This window comes from Macaca fascicularis, chromosome 1, assembly GCF_037993035.2.
Source record: "Macaca fascicularis isolate 582-1 chromosome 1, T2T-MFA8v1.1".
In the NCBI taxonomy this organism is placed as follows: domain Eukaryota; kingdom Metazoa; phylum Chordata; class Mammalia; order Primates; family Cercopithecidae; genus Macaca; species Macaca fascicularis.
This window is the reverse complement of record NC_088375.1, coordinates 103938104-103957166: the sequence shown is the minus strand read 5'-3', so window position 1 is coordinate 103957166 and position 19063 is coordinate 103938104. Positions and strand designations below refer to the sequence as shown.

Genomic DNA, 19063 nt, shown 5'->3' with positions numbered 1-19063 from the left:
AAAAAAAAGAAATGAATAAAGGATTCAGAATTAAAAAAAAAAAAAAAGAACCTATTTCCTTACTATGTTGGTACCTGTACAATAGGAATAAAAAAGCATAAGGGTGGGTGAGCGAGGACAGACTTGGCAAATTCTCTGGCGTGACCACCCCAGCACAGTGTATGATGAACAACAAAACCAACTCTCAGCAAACATTACTTAAAAGTATTTTCTTATTTAACTTTAATTTCTGAGGTAAAATACTTTTTTCTTTCAACTTCCATAACAAAATACAGAGCTATCAGATACCCCTGGAAAAAAATATGTATATTATACATATATTTCTATAACATTACATCATATATATAATATATATGCAAAAATTTGAAGACTTTATAGAAAGCGGAACATCTAAAAGGCACTGCACAATGGAGTTAAGATTACTTACATTTTATGTACATATACACACTTTACTCTGCTTAAGCAGGTAACTAGTGAAGTCACCGTTCACATGTAAATGTCTCATTCACAAATCCCTGCATCACAATTCTATAACTCAAAGAATGCTTAAATACCTCAAAACAAATTAACTGGTAACTTTTTTCCCCCTAAGAAGAAACCAAGAATGGAACAGTTCTTGAAAGACTGAATCAAAGTTGTCTTCTAAACAAAATAAAAATGTACGTTCCATTACTGTTTACCAAACAAAAAGCACAAACATTAATTATGGAATAAATAAAAAACAAGGGACAAACAGCCAACTGACTCTATCCACTTCGTGAGAAGTGATATACTTCAACTATTTTTTTAATGCTTCTGAAAGTTTCTTGGCCCACATAGGACTAGGGTGCAATCATTCCCTGTGTTAGTGAGTTGGGTTAAATGCAGCTTCAAAATTAGGGTGAAGGGACTTGGTGAAACGTTTATATTAAATATTTCACTCTTACCCACTCTTCAGGAAAAAAGGTGAGCTCAGCAAGGCTGGATGCCCTTAAGAGATACTTACTGTTTTCTTTTTCTATAGCTAAAAAAGCAAACTTTACACGAAGAAGCTCTTGATTAATGAAATTTCAATAGATTTATATTTGCAAAATTTTAAACATTTGGCACAGCAAAATGTGGAAAAAATGGGGGAGAAAAAAATATGTCTGGTTGTTTTCCCCCTTTTTCCACCTGCTGCTGGACAGTGATGAGATGCTCACAGAAGAGAAAGGCCTGGCTTTGCACCAGGCTGGCGACAGGTGCTACCAGGAGTGGGCTGAGGGGAGAAAAACTATCTCCCGCTCTTTTGTCCCAGGCAATGTCAATGACCTCTACATTCCCTGGTCCACTTCCTGAGCAACCCCAAGTTCGGCTCTGTATGAGGACCCTCCCCCACCAACCCCAACCCCAGTGTGCAGTGCAAATCAACCAACAATTTACTGGTGGAATGGCAATCAAAGGAAACAGTGAAACACCAAACAATTTCTTAAAGCCAAAAAATATTTTTCATGGAGTTGAACATTTTTCGAGTGTGTTGTTTTTCAAGTGTAAAAGCAGTGACGTTTTGTTCAAACAGAAGCAGCATCTAGGAATTAATTCTGGCACTTGGGTTCTAGGGGGTTACAGGTATGCATCATGGATTCTTCTCCCTCTTATTTAAAAAGGCCTCGTGTTTCTATTCCTGAGTTCATACCAACACCTGCTGGCTCTCCCCTCTAGTGGACAGTGGGTGGCCAGCCAGCCTCCCTGGTTAGATTGGGCAATGCCAAGCAGACATCCCTCATTCACCTGCTGGGCTTGCTTTCTGATTCAGAGGTAAGTCGACGTGCAGAGAAAAGGCAGCCTGAACGGGGAGCCCTGTGCAGCCTGAGTTGCTGGGGACCACCCTCTCAGTCCCGTTCCTGGGGAAAGGCAGGTCACTCCACGGAATTTGAATCAAACAAGGGGGAGGACACCTGCCAAACAGTAGTATGATGGACTCAAGTCATCCCAGGCCATCTACTGTCTCCCTCACCACGTTAACCTTTTCTGAGTCCCTCCCTCTCTTGTCTAAGCAATGTAGTCTAAAAAGGAAAAAACACCCCCCACCATTAAAAGACAACCCTCAAATGTTACTCAGTATATAAAGTTTGCTTAGGCTAAGGTGGAGTCAGGAATGTCTCTAATTGCAGACACCATCCCTGTGCCACCCTTCCTCTCATCAGATATGGAGTGATTTCTTCTCTCCCTGCTGCTACGCAGATCTGAGCCACAGTCAGGTACTGATGTACACAACATAGGCACATGTGCACACACATAGAAGGTTGGCTGCTGCTTCTTTCTCTCTGCCCCTAGTCCAGGCTCCTTTGCTTCACGTAAGATGAATACTTTCCCATTCCTCTGAAGTTGCTGGAAGGGAATTTCCCGGGAAGAAACAATTCCTCACTGCCTACAAACTGGAGTCTCATGTGGGATAGTCAATTGAACATGAGAATCAGAACGATCTGGGCAAATGGGTATGGCAAGAATGGGAACACCACAACAGGACAGACGCCAACTCTTTCATTCATGCCAGGCCGTTTGGCATCTGGTTGCCTTCTGTGTCTTCTTTCCACCTCTTTCTTCAGTCTCAACAAACATCCACTTGTACCCCCAGCTACCTTCCATGTTTCCAGGTATCATCGGCTCTTAACTCCCACAAGCCTGCCTTTTGGCTACCCATCCCAACAATATCAAGAGGGAATGACTAAATATCAGCTAGAAACTTAGCCATGTCTCAACATTCCTGGATTATGTGAAAAGCTGTCCATGCCCTTTACAGGTTTATGGTGACAGACCCGTATCATCTTAAAGTATGTTCATAGTTAAGGCTTGACTTAAGAAAATAAGAGAACCAGACATAATGGAAAGACCTCTTCAATAATGTTGTCACGCCTCTCAGTGAATCTGCTCACAGTCACACTTTGGTTTGGCTCCCCAAACCCACAATAGAAAAGGAAAAATGAATACTTTTTTTCATTTGTTTTGTTTTTAAAGGCATTGGGTTACTTCCTCCTGCCCTCTTTTCTTCCCTGAACAAGAGTTTACAACTCCTCATGGCTTCTTAATAGGTGAAGTAGGTGAAAAGTCTGAGAAGCTCACAGCAGGGCTTGCTGTCTCAACTATGCAGCTGAGAGGCTGCCAGCTCCTGTGCCTTCCCAGTCCCACTATAACTGGCAGTACGTTTGTTCATGTTTCCTGAAAACATTTTCTTTAAAAAGGAAAAGAAAAAAAAGCCAAACACCACCAATCCAAAAAAACAAAAAAGGGAAGAAGAAAAAGAGTAACATCTGAACATTCCCCAAGCCCCACCCCAGTAAGTCTGAGATTATCTTATTCCTCCCCTGAAATAATATAAAGAAGCATTTCAGGCAAAATACTTAGTATTAATGGTGTCTTACTGCCCAACCTCCCAACCATGCCCTTTTCCCTTTTATGTATATCTCTTGGAGCAAAATAAATTCATTAATGGCTTTCCACATATAAATACAATAGAAAAGAAAGAAGTCTGGAACCTGAACTATCATGGGACCAAAAAGTATCTTGGCCTTTTGGGAGTTTCCTTGTCAGAAAGTGTAAGCCTCAACAGGAAATAGAGGCTCCTTCTCCTTTGAGTTCAATACCCTCCCTGTGTCCTACTCACCAGGAAAATAAGTGTGTTCATATCCCACCTAATTTACAACAGAAGATAACCCCATCCCATCCCCAAAACATAAAAATACAAGTCTATGCCCCCAGAATGATCAAACCAGTTTAACTCCCTCCCCCCTACCCTGAACTCTTGCTACATAAATACATGTATGTATTTGATTATAGTATAAACAGCTCCTAATCCACTTCCAGTTCTAAGCATCAGCTGCTGCTGTTGCCAAGCCCTGGGGTCCTGACCCATTCCAGAGGAACTTGCCACTCTTGCTCAGCTCCCGGGCTTCAGGGTCATCATTCCAGCGCCGCTTCAACCGAAGCTTGGGGGGCATCAGGGCATCTTCTTTCTTCTCAGGTGCACTGGGCTCTTTGCCAGGCCTGTCCTCACCATCTTCAGTCACCTCCAGAAGTTCTTCACTTGGGGTGCTAATGGGCACAGAGGGCCAGATGGGTGGTGCAGGACGGGCAAAGATGGTGCCTTTTTCTTCCTCAACGGTCCTGCTTGGCACAGTGCCCTCTTCTTGAGTGTGCTCCTCCTTCCCTCGTGCTGACTGCCTGAGGCTCTCAGGATCCTTTTCAGAGGCAGGTTCCACCTTGATTCTTGGGGGAATAGAAGCCATGGTGGGTGCGGTGACTGGTGCTGACTCCTCGCTGCTCTCAACCCTCTCCCGGTTCTTCCGCCCAACTGGTGGGGGCTGCAGCTTGATGGAGAACTGAGTTGACTCCTCAGGATGCATCTGGCACTGCAGTGGTGGAACCATGAGCCCCGGGTAACGGGGAAAAGTCCGAGGACTCAGATGGTAGTTGAACACAGAACAAGCTTGAGAATGAAGGTAGTGTTTCATTTCCTCAGGGTTGAAGGAGAAGCAGCTGCTGCTGGTGAAAGGACTCAGGCCTGGTGATGGGCTATAGGAGAAGATGGTGGGAGTCAGGGAGAGGGCTGGTGAAATGGGGACATTAAGGACACCTCCGCGGCCAGGGATTGGAGAGACAGCGAAGGGACTGTGGGGGTCAGGGTACATCCCTGGCCTAGCAAACAGAGGAAGCATTATGTCAGGCTTGCGTTTCTGATGGCCAATCCCTCCTCCGCCAATGGCATTCCTGGAGGACATGGGATCCACAGCCCGGCGCCAGTCAGCAGCTGAGCCATCCTCCAGCTCGGAAAGCTCAGCCTTTCTATCAGTACCATTACTGGACTCCTGGCCAGAAGCAGTTAGGGAGCTAGCAGAGAACCGTCCCGGCTGCACATCACTGGTTGGAGAATGGGTGTCCAGAGGTGGGAAATGGAACCGGGAAGAGGCTGTTGGCACTGGTGGCGCACTCTGAGGAACCACACCTGTGATGGTGGAAAATACAAAAGCCTCCATCAGAGGACTGCTCATTCATTATCATCACTTACGCTAACTAAGTGCAAAATATTTAGTAGTAATAGGAAACAATCATTCCAACTGGACTGAATCCCATAGTTCTCCAACTTCCTAGTAACTACTATTCAGCTGCTTCTACTAAATTTGTCATCCTTTTCTAGGCTCTTTACTGTCTTCACAGTACTCCTTACTGTCAAAAACATTGTAATTGCTTATCCATATTCTAAAACCTAAATTCCACATGGCAGGGACTTCCTATTGTTCACAACTGTACACCTCGCAGTTCGGGACTTAACAATTAAGAAGTACACAATAAATATTAAGTGGAAGGAATGAATGGGTACAACAGCCTTCTCTGCAACTCTAAATATTGTGTATATATTACCTGTTTCAACTTTTAGCTCTGCAAATAGTCTTTTCTTATTTCCGTAATTTTGGCCATATATATATATTCGTGTGTGTGTGTGACGAGGTAGAGGTTTACTGAAATATAAACATTCAAGAACATTTAAGATAGAAAATAATAACAACATATAGATACTCGCTACAAGAGGACTTCTGATGTTTACTCACTGCCTACTCACATGCTATCACATTTTTCCTTGTTGGAATAAAGATATATTTCAAGATGGGATGTGGGGAGGGGACAGAGCTGCTCTGGCTGACTGTACCTTCAAAGAAGCTCTGCTTGGGCCAAGGCCCCATTCCTGGATACACCGCTTGGCCACATATAAAAAGCAAGCAAACCATACAAAACTGGAAATGACATGCATGTAAAGTAATGCCTTAAAAACTCAAAGACCCTGTACCTGACATACACAGAACATATTTTAGTAAAAACAGCTTAACTTTTAAAAAGGCTAAACATTTGTTAAGGTAAGTTCTTATTGCCAAGTGTTTTATCATTCCTGATATACAATCACTACTTCACAGAGATTCAAATATTTTTCAATCTCTCCGAATCCACATTCCTCTAACAAATTCTACTGAATGATCTCCATTTGCAACCTGCTTTTAAACATTAAAGAGGCTGGGAGAAAATCCAGGACCTACTATTCCTTCTTCCAAGGCTGCTTACTAAAATGTAAAGCTCTAAGTGATAACATACACTGTGCTATTTATGTCTAATTTTTTTTTTCTTCTCTTTTTTTTGAGACAGGATTTCGCTCTGTTGCCCAGGTTGGAGTGCACTGGCACCATCTTGGCTCAATGCAACCTCCACCTCCTGGGTTCAAGTGATTCTCGTGCCTCAGCCTCTGGAGCAGCTGGGATTACAGGCATGGGCCACCATGCCCAGCTAATTATTGTTGTTTTTAGTAAAGACCGGGTTTCACCACGTTGGCCAGGCTGATCTCAAACTCCTGGCCTCAAATGATCCACTCGCTTCAGCCTCCCAAAGTGCTGGGATTACAGCTGTGAGCCACTGTGCCCAGCCCATGTCAACTTTAGTGGCTCATGGTTCTCAACTTCCCTCAGTGGTCCTCCTGATGAGACATGAAAAAGGTATGCCATCTGAGGCCTCAGGAACCTGTGGGTTCCTGGGAAGTGTCAGCAGCTTCTAAAACAACATCAGCAGGGTTCTGAGGCAAAGATGAATAAGGAAGAAGGAAAAAGGGAGAAGAAAAAAATAGAAAAAAACCCCAAAATTTTAAGCAAAATATAGTGATCTAGAAATGGAAACAAAAAAGGCACACAGATATGGTATGGTTAGGAATTGCTTCCCATCAGCTGGTGCCTTCTCCTCTTGGTCTAGCATACTCTGGAGTCTGCTGGTATTTGTAAGACTGTAGCTTTCTAGGTACATGTGACTGAATAACACTATGGCAGAGCCTCATTTCCCAAACTAATGTTCCACAGAAAACTGTTCTGCAGGCCTTTTTTTTTTTTTTTTTTTTTTTTTTTTAAAGCATCTGACTGAGAGGGCAGGATGTCTGGCTTCTTAGCAGGAACCTTCATAGTGTCAGTGATGAAAGAGAGAATTAAATACGGGTGATGTTGAGAAAGGCAAGAAGATTTGTGTTCAGAAGCGTGCCCAATGTCACACTGTGGAAAAGAGAGGTAAGCACGAGACTGGGCCTAATCTCCGTGTCTCTTTGGGTGGAAGACAGGCCAGGCCACTGGATTCTCTTACACAGATGCCAATAAGAACACTGATGGAGTATTTGGAGAATGCCAAAAAGTACATCCCTGCAACAAAAATGATCTTTGCCAACATTAAGAAGAGGCAGAAAAGGGTAGACTTGATAGCTTATCTCAAAAAAGCTACTAATGGGTAATAACGGGACACTGCCGTTATTTATTACAAAACAGAAGCCTCATGACTTTTTTATGTGTACCATAATTTAACAGATCTCAAAAACCAGAATCCACATCATGAATGACTGACAGAATTATTTTTGTTGGGCAGTCTTGATTTAATTAAGACTGATTTGAGGTTAGATGAGTATGTTTGGCTTTTGGAATTTTAATAGTAATTCCGATTTAGTAAATGCTCTCTATCACTGTTTACCCCTTCTAAATATATGACTGGACTTCATTAGTAATGTTCAACTTTTCACAAAGATGATGAATGCCATCTTAGAACCTATTGGAGAATGGGTTTTATACTTAGATTTACATAACTGGTTATGTGAATGTATTTAAATACTGGGGAAATTCCTTCACTGTCTCGGAACCAAGCAAGATTCACCAGTGTTTTATGTTCATTTGCCTCTTAAAGGCAAGGGATGAATATAAGGTAGCAATGTCTACTTTATATTTTTGGCTTTAACAATAGCCAATCTAATTAGAATTCTCTGTATCTAAAATGATTCCTTTTACTTATTGAAAGGCATTTTAGTGGGTTTATGTGTAATATCAAATAAAGATTTAACATTTCTCACATTTTATAGGTATTCTATAGGATCAGATGCTTATTAATTCTTTACTATCTAATTCAGACTAAGTTATAATTTGGGATTGTCTTTAAGCAGCCATTCAGAAACATAATACTGTAGAACTGCTATGTATTTGTGATTGGAAATGGTGCTTTTGCCAACTTAAAAGGAATTAAGTAGAGGAAATATACACAAATTTAAAAATTATGCATGATTATAAAACTTAAGATAATTAAAAACAAAATCACAGATTGAAAAAAAAAAAAAAAGCCACTGATTTCATCTTAAAATTAGGAAGAACAGAGGGATGACCTTGCAAATGATTTGAGTACAGCCAAGAGGGTCCCAGGCCAAATGTGTGCTTCTATTAGCCAATTATGGTGGCTACAATTCTACCCTTTTTGATTCTTTTGGATCTTGACTTTTAATTAAGAGTACATCTACTCAAAAGCAAAAAGCCACTTCTATGTACTCAGAAGAATGAAGTCTGTCCTGCCCCGATCCTGACAGTAACTTCTGTATCTTTCCAATGTGCAGGGAAAGGTCCTGTCTCCTAAGCAATTTAGAAATGCTTGATTCAATCTAGTTTTTTTTTCGTTGTTTTGTTTTTTTGAGACAGAATCTTGCTCTGTCACCCAGGCTGGAGTGCAGTGGGGCAATCTTGGCTCACTGCAACCTCCAACTCCCAGGTTCAAGCAATTCTTCTGCCTCAGCCTCCCAAGTAGGTGGGACTACAGGTGCGCGCCACCGTGACTGGCCGGTTTTTGTATTTTTAGTAGAGATGGGGTTTCACCATATTGGTCAGGCTGGTCTCGAACACCTGACCTCATGATCCGCCCACCTCCGCCTCCAAAGTGCAGGGATTACAGGCGTGAGCCACCGTGCCTGGCCCAAAATCTAGTTTTTTATTAAAATAATAATAACAATAATAAACTGGAGGAATCTCAGTCTTTACCTATGTTAAGGTATACTGCAAAGGAGACATAATAAGCAGTATTTTCCTAATGCATTTAGGTGGCGTAATGGGAGGTGAGACTAGAAGCAATACTGGGAAGGTAGCATTCTAGAACCCTTACCTCTGATTAACTGGAGTAGCCCTACTTTTATATGTTGATATATCAAACCTAAGGTTTTGCTTAGAAAGAAAGTTTGCTGCTAAAAAAGAAAGTTTGAATACCATTGCTTTATAAGACCACCTCCATGAAGTCACCATGAAATTCAAGTACTGCGGTTGAAAAAAACTGGCTCTGAATCTCAGTTCTGGTACCTTCTACCTTGTAGCTTAGTACAAGTAGCACACTGGAATCTTTGACCCCCTCTGGCAAAATGGAATTCATAAGGTCTTCGCCTAGGTTCAAATCTTGGTCCTACCACTTACTAGTTATGTGCCTCTGGACAGCTTACCTCTCTGTGTCTCAGTTTCCTTACCTGTAAAATAGGTCAGAACAGGGCCTACTGTTATGAGGATTAAGAGTTAATATTTGTAAAGCTCTTAGAATAGTACCAAGCATAGCAAATTGCATGTCATTGTTAAAATAATTTTTTTATTAGATAATCATGGTACAAAAATTAAACCATAAAAAGACAACTATCATTCAAATATGGACTATGTATTAGATAACAGCATTATATCAATGTTAAACATCCTGGGTGTGGTAATGTTATTGTGGTTACGGAGGAGAATGTCCTTGTTCCTGGGAAATACAAGCTGAAGTACACAGGGACGAAATGTCATGATGTCTGCAACTTAATCTCAAAAGATTTAAAAAGTATATATAAATAGAAAGAGATAAAGCAAATGTGGCTACAATATTAACCATTAGTGAAACTAGACAAAGGATATATGGGTGTTTACTGTCCTTTTTCCAATATTCCTAAAGATTTGGAGTTTTCCAAAAAAAAAAAAAAAAAAAAACTGGGGTTGGTGGGAGTAGAGAGGCATAGACTGAGAGGTATCAAGTCCATCCCTAACTGGTCTGTCCTGCCCCGATCCTGACAGTATCTTCTGTATCTTTCCAATGTTTCTTATGCAAATATAAGAAAATATTTTAATAATGTATTATATAGGATGCTTTTCATGATAAAATACACAGACCAGAATACCCCAACTGTTATCAACCCACCTCGTAGACATGATCTCACTGGCCTCCAGGATCTAAATCCACACAGCTCTATTTAGAGTACTTATCACATTTCACATTGCATTAAACCCGGCATATCTTATCTCTCCTGCTAAATTCTAAGTTCCTTGAGGTAAAGAACTCCCATTATCTGTTGAACAAATGAATCACAATCTAGAGGAGGAATATATGATCTATTAAATAAGAGCTAGATTTCCATAGCTCAATCTCTCAGGAATTGTTTCCTGAGAAACTGTTCAATAGATAACTATTCAACCTACCCTGATCAGTCTTTAACTTTGCTGTTGTTTTCCTAATTTTATCGTTTGTAAAATGTGGATATCAAGACATTCACCTTACTGGGCTGAAGAGTTTAATGAGATAATTCACAAAACTACTAAGCAAAAGTACCTCCATAAAGTAGATGTTCAATAAATGTTATATTCCTTTGTTATCATAAAGTTAACCTTAAACAACATTTGGCCTTTCTGGTCAAAAAGTTCTTTATAAACTAATGACACTAGTTCTTTGGAGTTGTCTATATCTAGGATGTGAGCAACAAGGTAGTAGAGATAAATGTACTAAACGAAATGGACACAGTTTTGCTTTCCTTGTGGCTTTTTTGAGACTGAGTCTCGCTGTTGCCCAGGCTGGAGTATAGTGGCATGACCTCAGCCCACTGCAACCTCTACCTCCCGGGTTCAAGTGATTCTCCTGCCTTGGCCTCCTGAGTGGCTGGGACTATAGGTGACTGCCACCTGTATTTTTTGTATTTTTAGTAGAGATGGGGGTTTCACCACGTTGGCCCGGCTAGTCTTGAACTCCTGACCTCAAGTGATCCACTGGCCTTGGCCTCCCAGAGTGTTGGGACTATAGGAGTGAGCCACCTGGCCCGGCCCCTTGTGGCTTTTTGATTAGGATCTTGAGCTGGGGTTAAAGATCAAAGTTGGTTCAATTGCCTTCAGGCAGAACAGGTGTGCTGGGCCACTACTGTTAAGTTTCTAGATCGGATTCTTCCCAGAGTGAGGATCCAGGTTTCCTTACCCTGGAAAACCACATTACTTCCCAGGGCTGATGAATGCCCCATTCTAGGTTATCCAAGTGGCTGAAGTTCTGGATTTTCAATAGATAAAAAGGGTAAAAGACAGAAGAACAAGATGAATGAAACACTTTTTTGGGAGCGGGGTGAAGGGGTATAAAAACCAACAAATTCTTTAAAATTGTTGGTATATACATCTAGATTCCCAATTCCTCTAGACATACAAGGAAGGGGCAAGAGTGAGAAATAGAGGAAGCAAAATTTGAGTGGCTAGAACAGGTCTGATTTCCTAACGCCTCTCCCTCAGGCACAAGGAAAGAAAACAGGTTGTAATTAGAGAGATGCATTCCAATACCCCCCCCTTTTTTTTTTTTTTTAAATGCATGCCCCAGGGACAGGAGGGAGTGGTTACAGAAGGAGAGATGAAACTGTAATGATAGCAGAGTCAAGCTAAAACTGCCCTAACTTGTTGTGTAGTAATTACATATCTGCAATGGATCTCAACATTATGTTCTCTCAGCCACACCCCCACTAATTTTTCAGGTTTCTTCCAGCTTTTCTGAGAAGTTGTATTACTGCATGATCAGCATTCTTTGCCTTAGCATACAAGGCCACAATGACAGAGTACTTACTGACGGACTGGTCAGAAAACAATTAAATACAATCTACAGTAGTCCTTTCTTATCTGAGGTTTTGCTTTCCACTGTTTTAGTTACCCACAGAGGTCTGAAAACAGGTCTGTACAGTACACAAAGATATTTTGAGAAAGACCACATTCACATAATTTTATTACAGCATATTGTTATAATTTTTCTATTTTATTATTGTCATTAATCTCTTACTGTGCCTAATTTATAAATTCAACTTTATCACAGATACATACGAGCGGGGTTAAGGGAAGAAAAATCATATATAAGAATGGAGTTTGGTACTATCTGTGGTTTGAGAATCTACTAGGGGTCTTAGAACATATACTGCTCAGATAAAGGGGAACTACTGTATTTTCTTGGGCAGGAGTATGATTTGCATACGGAAAAAAATCACAAACAAAAAACCACACAACAACAAAGTCTTTTGAGAGACTGCTTTCAACATCAAGAGAGAATGTGGGGAGCTGTGATGGAAAGCTATAACCAGGAAAGTCAGGAGGGGAAGCCCTAGTGCACTTAACAGGAGAGAAGGTCAAGTAACCCCAGAATCTTGTTCTCTGAGGATTTGCTGGTGCAGATCAAAGACACTGCTTTTCACTGCAAACATGTGAACCTCCCCCTTCTCTGATCAAGGATGCTGTGGTTTTGATGATATTCACTTGATAAGGGAGAGCTTGCTAGTTTCACAGAAAATCGGAAGTGTTTGTAGAAACAGGTTCCCATCTATGAAAGAACCATTGGGCTGGGTGTTAAAACTGAGTCCTGAACTTAAAGATCATCACAAACCTATGAAACATCATTCCCAAACAAGACAGTGTAATAGTATCTAGGAGATTACAAACAATATGCAGAAAAGGGAACCAACTAAATAAACCAAAGAAATCTATCTTGATACTGCACAGCCTATAACTCTCTTTATGAGTGAGACGACTTGAGCGAGAACACTGAGGTAATCCAAAGGATCACATTATTTTAGTGTTTCTAAAATCTTCCTAAACATGCTATGTCTTAGATTTGGAGTTTTAAAAATTCTTTTCAATTCGAAATTCATTCCCTACCAAGAGAGTTTGTATCTTACCACTTGACCGAATGTTGATGAACGGGTAGTTGGGCATCACCAGTTTGTTGAAATTAAATTTATAGGTAAATCTTTTCCCTTTTGTTTTATGAAGGATCCTCTTGTTGTAATAGTATCTGTAAAAACAGGAATGCATGTCAATTTGTCTTGTAGCTACTGACAGCTTTCAATACATTTAGGTAGCCACTGAGACCAACAATTCTTGCTCTAAGTATTACAAAAATCACTACCAATCTTTTGCAGCCTGGCCCTCCAGGTAGATCTAGGAGACCTAAGAGCTCAATTTTCAACTCAGCTCCAGTTTTTGCCGAGAGGTTTACAAAGACAACTTCACTTTAAGATTGTGAACACCTATCCTAGCCCCAAACATTTTCTTCTCCATCTCTCTACAATTTCAATTTTATAGTCCACTTCCTTCCGGTTGCACTGCATGTCACTAACTGCTTAGTTTCTCTTTTTGGTCTTGTCCAGGTGGGGGCAGACAAGTCACTAAGCGGACCTGATGTGGTTAGTCTGGAGGCCTAAGCTCAAAAGATAGACAAAGGAATGTAGAACTGTTTTATGGTGGCAGGTCAAACAATGGCATGCCCTGATCTGGAAAACAGCAGCTAGTGTGGCCTGCTTCACCTTCAAAGACTCAAAGGGATGTGAAAGAATACAGCAAAGCCACTGCACAGATTTTACATTTCAGGTCAGGAGAACTTCAATTATCTGGAACCTTTAGTCTTACATCTATGCAGTAGCAGAGGTCATAAACTGCCTTCTAGCCCCTTGAGGGCTAACGGGCTATGAAATTTAAGACTGACAAGGGGAAAAAAGAACCAGAGAAAACTTAGAGTGATCAATCTTTAGACATGTTGCAGCAGGCTATGGACAACTTGAGCTCACAGACATAGTTCCTGAATAGATAGGTCAGTATCATTGAATCTTCCTCCTGTAACTTGCTTCATCCTTTTCTAAGTTTCTTCCATGGGAGCCCAAAGAAAGAAATTCTGACAGATTCTAATAGAGAAGTCTAAACTAATCCTTTGGATTACAAATGAGCTCCAATCCATGTTTCACCATATACTCTCGCCCACTACAGAGCAGAATCGGCTGTCTGTCAGGATCCAGTGCCAGCCACATTGGAATTCCCTCCTACATATAACCAAAGATACGCCTTTTCTCCTCCTGTGCCTATGCTACTCACATTCAACAGCTCTTCTACTCCCACTTTAAAGTGACACATTATTCACTAAGATAGTGTAGTCTTTTATTACCTGATACCCTTTTATCTAGCATTCACTAAACAGCTTAGCCTCCTTCCAATCTGTTAACACAGATTTGAGAATCCTTTCCCTTACCTGAGGGCCCGGCTCAGCTTGTCATAATTCATCTGTGGTTTGCATTTCCTGCGGCCCCAGAGGCGGGCCACCTCATCTGGATCCTTGATGACAAATTCCCCGTACTCTCCCTGCTGCCAGGCGATGACATGGCGGAACTCTTCCTTCTGCAGCAGCTCCAGGATGAAGTGCCACAGCTGGATCTGCCGGGAGCCTGGGGACGACTCTGTTTTGTAGGCCCAATCAGGAAACTGATACCCTTTCATGTGAGAAGGTCAAGATTAAGCTAGTTAAGAGCTAGGTACATACATACCAGCAACCCCAACTGCACATTCCACTGCTCTGAACCTAGAGTGCTTTGCAAACATGCTGTAAGTACTCTCAGTCAGCTGGGCCTAACCACAATGGGGAGAGGAAAGCACAGAGAAGTCACCTATCCTTGTGGCAATCATTAAATCTGGTAAGAGTTGGGCAGCAGCAACCAGATGTCCTAATCTTACCATTTCATACATTACTAAATCTCACACCTACTTTCTATGAGGACATGAAAGTGCTAAAGGGAACAAACAGGAAAGATAAACTAATGTTTCAGGAAAATACAGCTGAAAATTCCTTTTCCCTAAGGTTGGAAGTGTGTCTCTAATAGCAAAGAGACTCTAAAGCTTGGGATATGGGTGTGGTGACCAGACATGTTAAATATACATCCATAGGAAACAAGCCTACAACCGTCCTGCCAGTATCCACCTAGCCAAGAGGCTGTCAGTCATGGTCTGACATTTGTGAACATAGCTCAAGTTGAGAGAACAGGAACCACTGAGGGACCTTCCAGGTACCTCAGAGATGATTAACTTCTGCTCACCTCCACCTCCTTCTGGCTTTTCCACGATGCTACAGCCGGCTTTCATTTTCACCCTCCTGCTGAGAGACACAAGCCACACAATTACTCTAAGATGCTATTTTATTTAGTATCCTGTCAAAGTTTTCTGGCAGTCTTTCCCCAAACTTCCTTTCCACTGTTCTTCTTTCCTTATGCAACTCTCTTTCTTTCAAACATGTCACCTCCAAACTGCTACTCCCCAAATTATCAAATGATGGGCCTCAGGTCATCAGCTTCAAAAGCCGTAATTATCTCTCACCTGACTTTAAACCACAAAGTGTAAACACTGTCTTTAATATTTGCTTTCCTCCTCCTGACCAACCCTTCAAATGTACAAAAATAAAAATAAAAAAGGAGGGTACAGTGAAATGGGTCCAAAAACGCAGCCAAAACAAGTCAAACAGTTTGTCTTCTATTACTAGACAAGCCCACATGCCAAGATACACAAGCCTGAGTTCACCCAGATGTACCAGTTTAAAGGGTGAAAAAAACCCAAATCCATCTGATTCCCACTCAAGAATGAACATCTGATTTTGATTTATTTTGCTGAATTATGTGAGATGGGAGAAGGAAGATTCTTCCCAGCCAGAAACTGCTCCCTCCTCCTTGAAAAATACCCTGGGATACAGGAAGTAAACATATCATATGTACAGTTACTCCATACAAAAAACACACACAAACTCCCAAAAAGTCTTTGAGAAAAATTATACATTTTCTCCATTTAACAGGAAGGGGTGAAAAGCAGGCATTTCTGAAGCCCTTCTGGCCAGTGAGTGGAGGGAGTCTTGCTGCGATTTGAATTCATTCCATCCAGATTTACAGTTCCTCAATAAATTTCCTGTTCCTCCCAGCAAGCAGCTTGTGTCAATCACTTAGCAAAAAGGAGGGAGGGGTGAAACTGCCAGAGGGACATGGAGGCAGGAGAGGGCAGATCTACCCTCGCTGTTCCCCACGGTGGATGACAGGCCCTTAGCATCCACATTAGCAGGAATCTGGAGAGAATGCAGGTGCCTAAGTGGCCCCCGGGTAGGGACAAATTCCTTATCTTGGAAATCTCACCTAACCTAGGATTCCTCTAGATCTTTTGAATATTTTTTCTCACCAAACACAGCAAGGAGACCAGCAAGTGTCAGTCTACAAAACTACTAGCGGCCGAGGACAAGATAAACACCCCAAAGGAAGGAGAAGACAGACAGACAAGGAAAACACACACACACACACACACACACACACACACACACACACACACACACACACACACGAGATATACAATAACAAGGCACCAGGGCTGAGGCAAGAGCTTCCTCTTCCATCTTAGTGACAATGAGGGAGGAAAAACACGAATTTCCCCACTGCTCCAGGAAGCTGCCCTGGACTCTTAACTCCTAGGATGCGCTGTCGGATCGTGAGGCCTTTTACCCTGTCAAAGAACTCCCTCCAACCATCACGACTCTGGGGTTCAAATCCCGTTGCAACGATGACCTGACAAGGAAGCCCTCTCTTGACACTCCAGCTCTCCAATTTTCCCCATAAAAGTCCCTTTCCCAGGAGCCCTGAGGCGCCTCTGCACGCCTTTAGCATATTCACTGCAAGGACACTTCATCCAAGCAGGGCCACTCCTCTCAACTCTGCAAACCACAGGACCCCTGCCCTTCCTCTGATCGCGACCACTCCCCGAAGAGTGAGGCATGCACAGTCTGGCGCTGCGGATTTCCCGCAGCAGCTCCGGGTCCTGGCTTCCACAGCCCCCAGAACCTCCTTGCCGTTCACCTCCCGGGCTGGACCTCCCTTAACCGTGGCCTCAGGGCTGCGCGGGGCCACCGCATGAACGCTGACCTGGGTCCCTGTCGCCCCTCAGACAGACACGGGCTCCCACCCTCCCCCGCCCCCCGTACTGGGTGAGGCCCAGCTGGGTGGGTACGCGGCCCGGCGGCCGGCCCCGATCCCAGGGACGCCATCCCCGCCGGGATCCCGGATCCGACCCAGACGGCCCGGCGGCCGAGGCGAGGCCGGGACTCACCTCTTCCCGGCACGGTCCGTCTTCAGTCCGGTCTCCTCCGCGGCGTCTCCGGCTCCTCCTCATCCACCCCAGCAGGAAGTGACCTCCTCGGCTGCTTTCGTCACTTCCATCCTCAGCAGAAAGGGCGGGGGAGGAGGAGGAGGCACCCTCCCGCCGGTTCCCAGCCTCACCTCGCCGCACCCAGCCGCGTCTCCCTTTCCTTTCTCCTTTCAGCAGACGCCGACTTCCGCCCGCACTCCGCCCCCTGCGCGCTCCTCCCGACACGCATCCCGCGCATCCGCCCCGGCGCGGCCCGTGCGTCACGCTGCGGGGGCACGTTACGCACGCTCGTGGCGGGCGGCCGGCCCGGCTCGCTGCTGGGCCAGGGTCCTGCAGACGCTGAGGGGTGACGCGGCGCGAGAGGGCGCTGGTCTGGTACATGCTTCCCCCGCGAGTTCCGCGCGGTGAGGCAGAACGGAATTTGCGGGGCGAGGCGCTGCCCCTGGGTCTCACTTCCCGAGGGGAGGGGACCTTGCAGACCCCACAGGAAGGCCCAGGCGCCGGGAAACAGTCTCTCCCACACAACAGAAAGGCGGCCAGTCTTTCTCCAGAAAAGGGCCCTGCGACCTCCCAGAGAGGGGATCCCTCACAATGGGAAGACAGGACCCGCAGACTTCAGACGCAGTTCCCTACTCTTTAAGAAAGGGCCCTTTCATATACGTATGAAAGAAACCGCAAAGCTTTCTCTGAAGCACGTCGCTTTGGCATTTCCTCCCCGGGAAGACTGGGGAGCATGACCGCTTCCCCGCTAGTTCCCACCCTACTGCATTTAGTCTTAATTCGTCCCAGTCTAAGCAGCTTGCAAGTCCTCTCCCTAAGTCATTAAAACTCGTGTCCCTTTTTTCTTTTACCTTTTGTTCCTGCTCGGGCAATTACAAATATCTGTCCAAAGCATGTTTTTTTTTTTCTTTCTTTCAAGGCTAATTAAGGATAAAGAATCTCAAGCAGTTCGGCTTTATCTCCAGTCCCACCCCCGTAAATCTGAGTGGTGTCCAGGCATAGTTTCACTCCAGAGGCAGAAGAAAGGGAGGAGTGAGGATCAGTAAAGGTTAAAGAATTTAGAATACGAGCGTGGGGGAGGTGAAGAAGAGAGATGGGATTGAAGGAGAATTGAAGATCAATTTTGATCAAATGGATCAAAACTTTGTTTTGTACCTCTGCTCTAGTAAGACCTTTGCACCACGTCTGCCACATGGGACTTGGAAATATTAGTTGTTACAAAAATTGCTTCCAATTTTGAATGTGCTACTAGTCATTGTCTAACTTTTGATAAATTAACTAGTAAATTGGCTCCCTCTGGCCTAAAATTACCTTACCTGATTTTTGAAAAAGATAGCATTGTTATATCTTTTCTAGTTGAAATTCCTGCGCTGTAGGTGAACAAAATAAGGAGTGGAACTTAAACACCATAGAGAGGGTTACCAATATCTGCAACTAGTCCATTAGCTCTTTGTAGGAACTGCCTATATATTCTTTGCATCTTCTGCATAGTACCTAGAACAGCAACTTACATGTAGATATCAGATGTTTGCTAGAACATTCCTTTAAAATAATGGAGTTTAGCTAAATGGAAATTAAGTCCTTGTGCCTTCATCTACTAGCTTTGTGACCTTAGTTAAGTGACTTCTCTGTGTCAGTTCCTCATCTATGTGAACATAATACCTATAGTATCTACTCGTGATTGTTATTAGATGTGTTAATACATGTAGAGTGGTTAGAACAGAGAATGGTATATTTTAAATATGGCAGATGAAAAATGGCAAAGATAATAATCATAAGAATCATTCTTATGAGAATTCTCAATTTCCCATACCACCCATGCAAATCTTAGTAATTGTTACAACTCAGAAACCAGGGTGATCGGGAATGAGTAGTTTTTCTGAAAGTCTGAAATTGCTCATCTTTGGCTCATAGCTCAAGTGGTTATGGTTAGAGCCAGCACGGTTGACTCCAAGAATCCTGTGCTCCACAAAGGGCCGGGAGTCGGAGTATAGGGACTCTTTCTGCCTATTTTTACTCAGGCCAGACTCCTAGGGTTCTCTGCTGCTGCC

General features: G+C 43.2%; 1 protein-coding gene across 2 annotated transcripts; it reads right to left on the bottom strand.

The window, feature by feature from the left end:
- Positions 1-207: 207 nt before the first annotated feature.
- ETV3 (ETS variant transcription factor 3) lies at positions 208-17201 on the bottom strand. 2 transcript variants are annotated; one of them, XM_005541370.5, is made up of 5 exons: positions 16974-17201; positions 14936-14994; positions 14098-14335; positions 12755-12870; positions 208-4960 (listed from the first exon to the last, which is right to left on the bottom strand). In XM_005541370.5, the coding sequence occupies exons 2-5, from the start codon at positions 14979-14981 to the stop codon at positions 3825-3827; spliced, it is 1536 nt and encodes a 511-aa protein (XP_005541427.1). In that variant the 5' UTR covers positions 14982-14994; positions 16974-17201; the 3' UTR covers positions 208-3824. The 2 variants fall into 2 exon arrangements, with proteins under 2 accessions (XP_005541427.1, XP_005541428.1); XM_005541371.5 differs by having other exon boundaries at positions 14936-14991.
- Positions 17202-19063: the final 1862 nt, after the last annotated feature.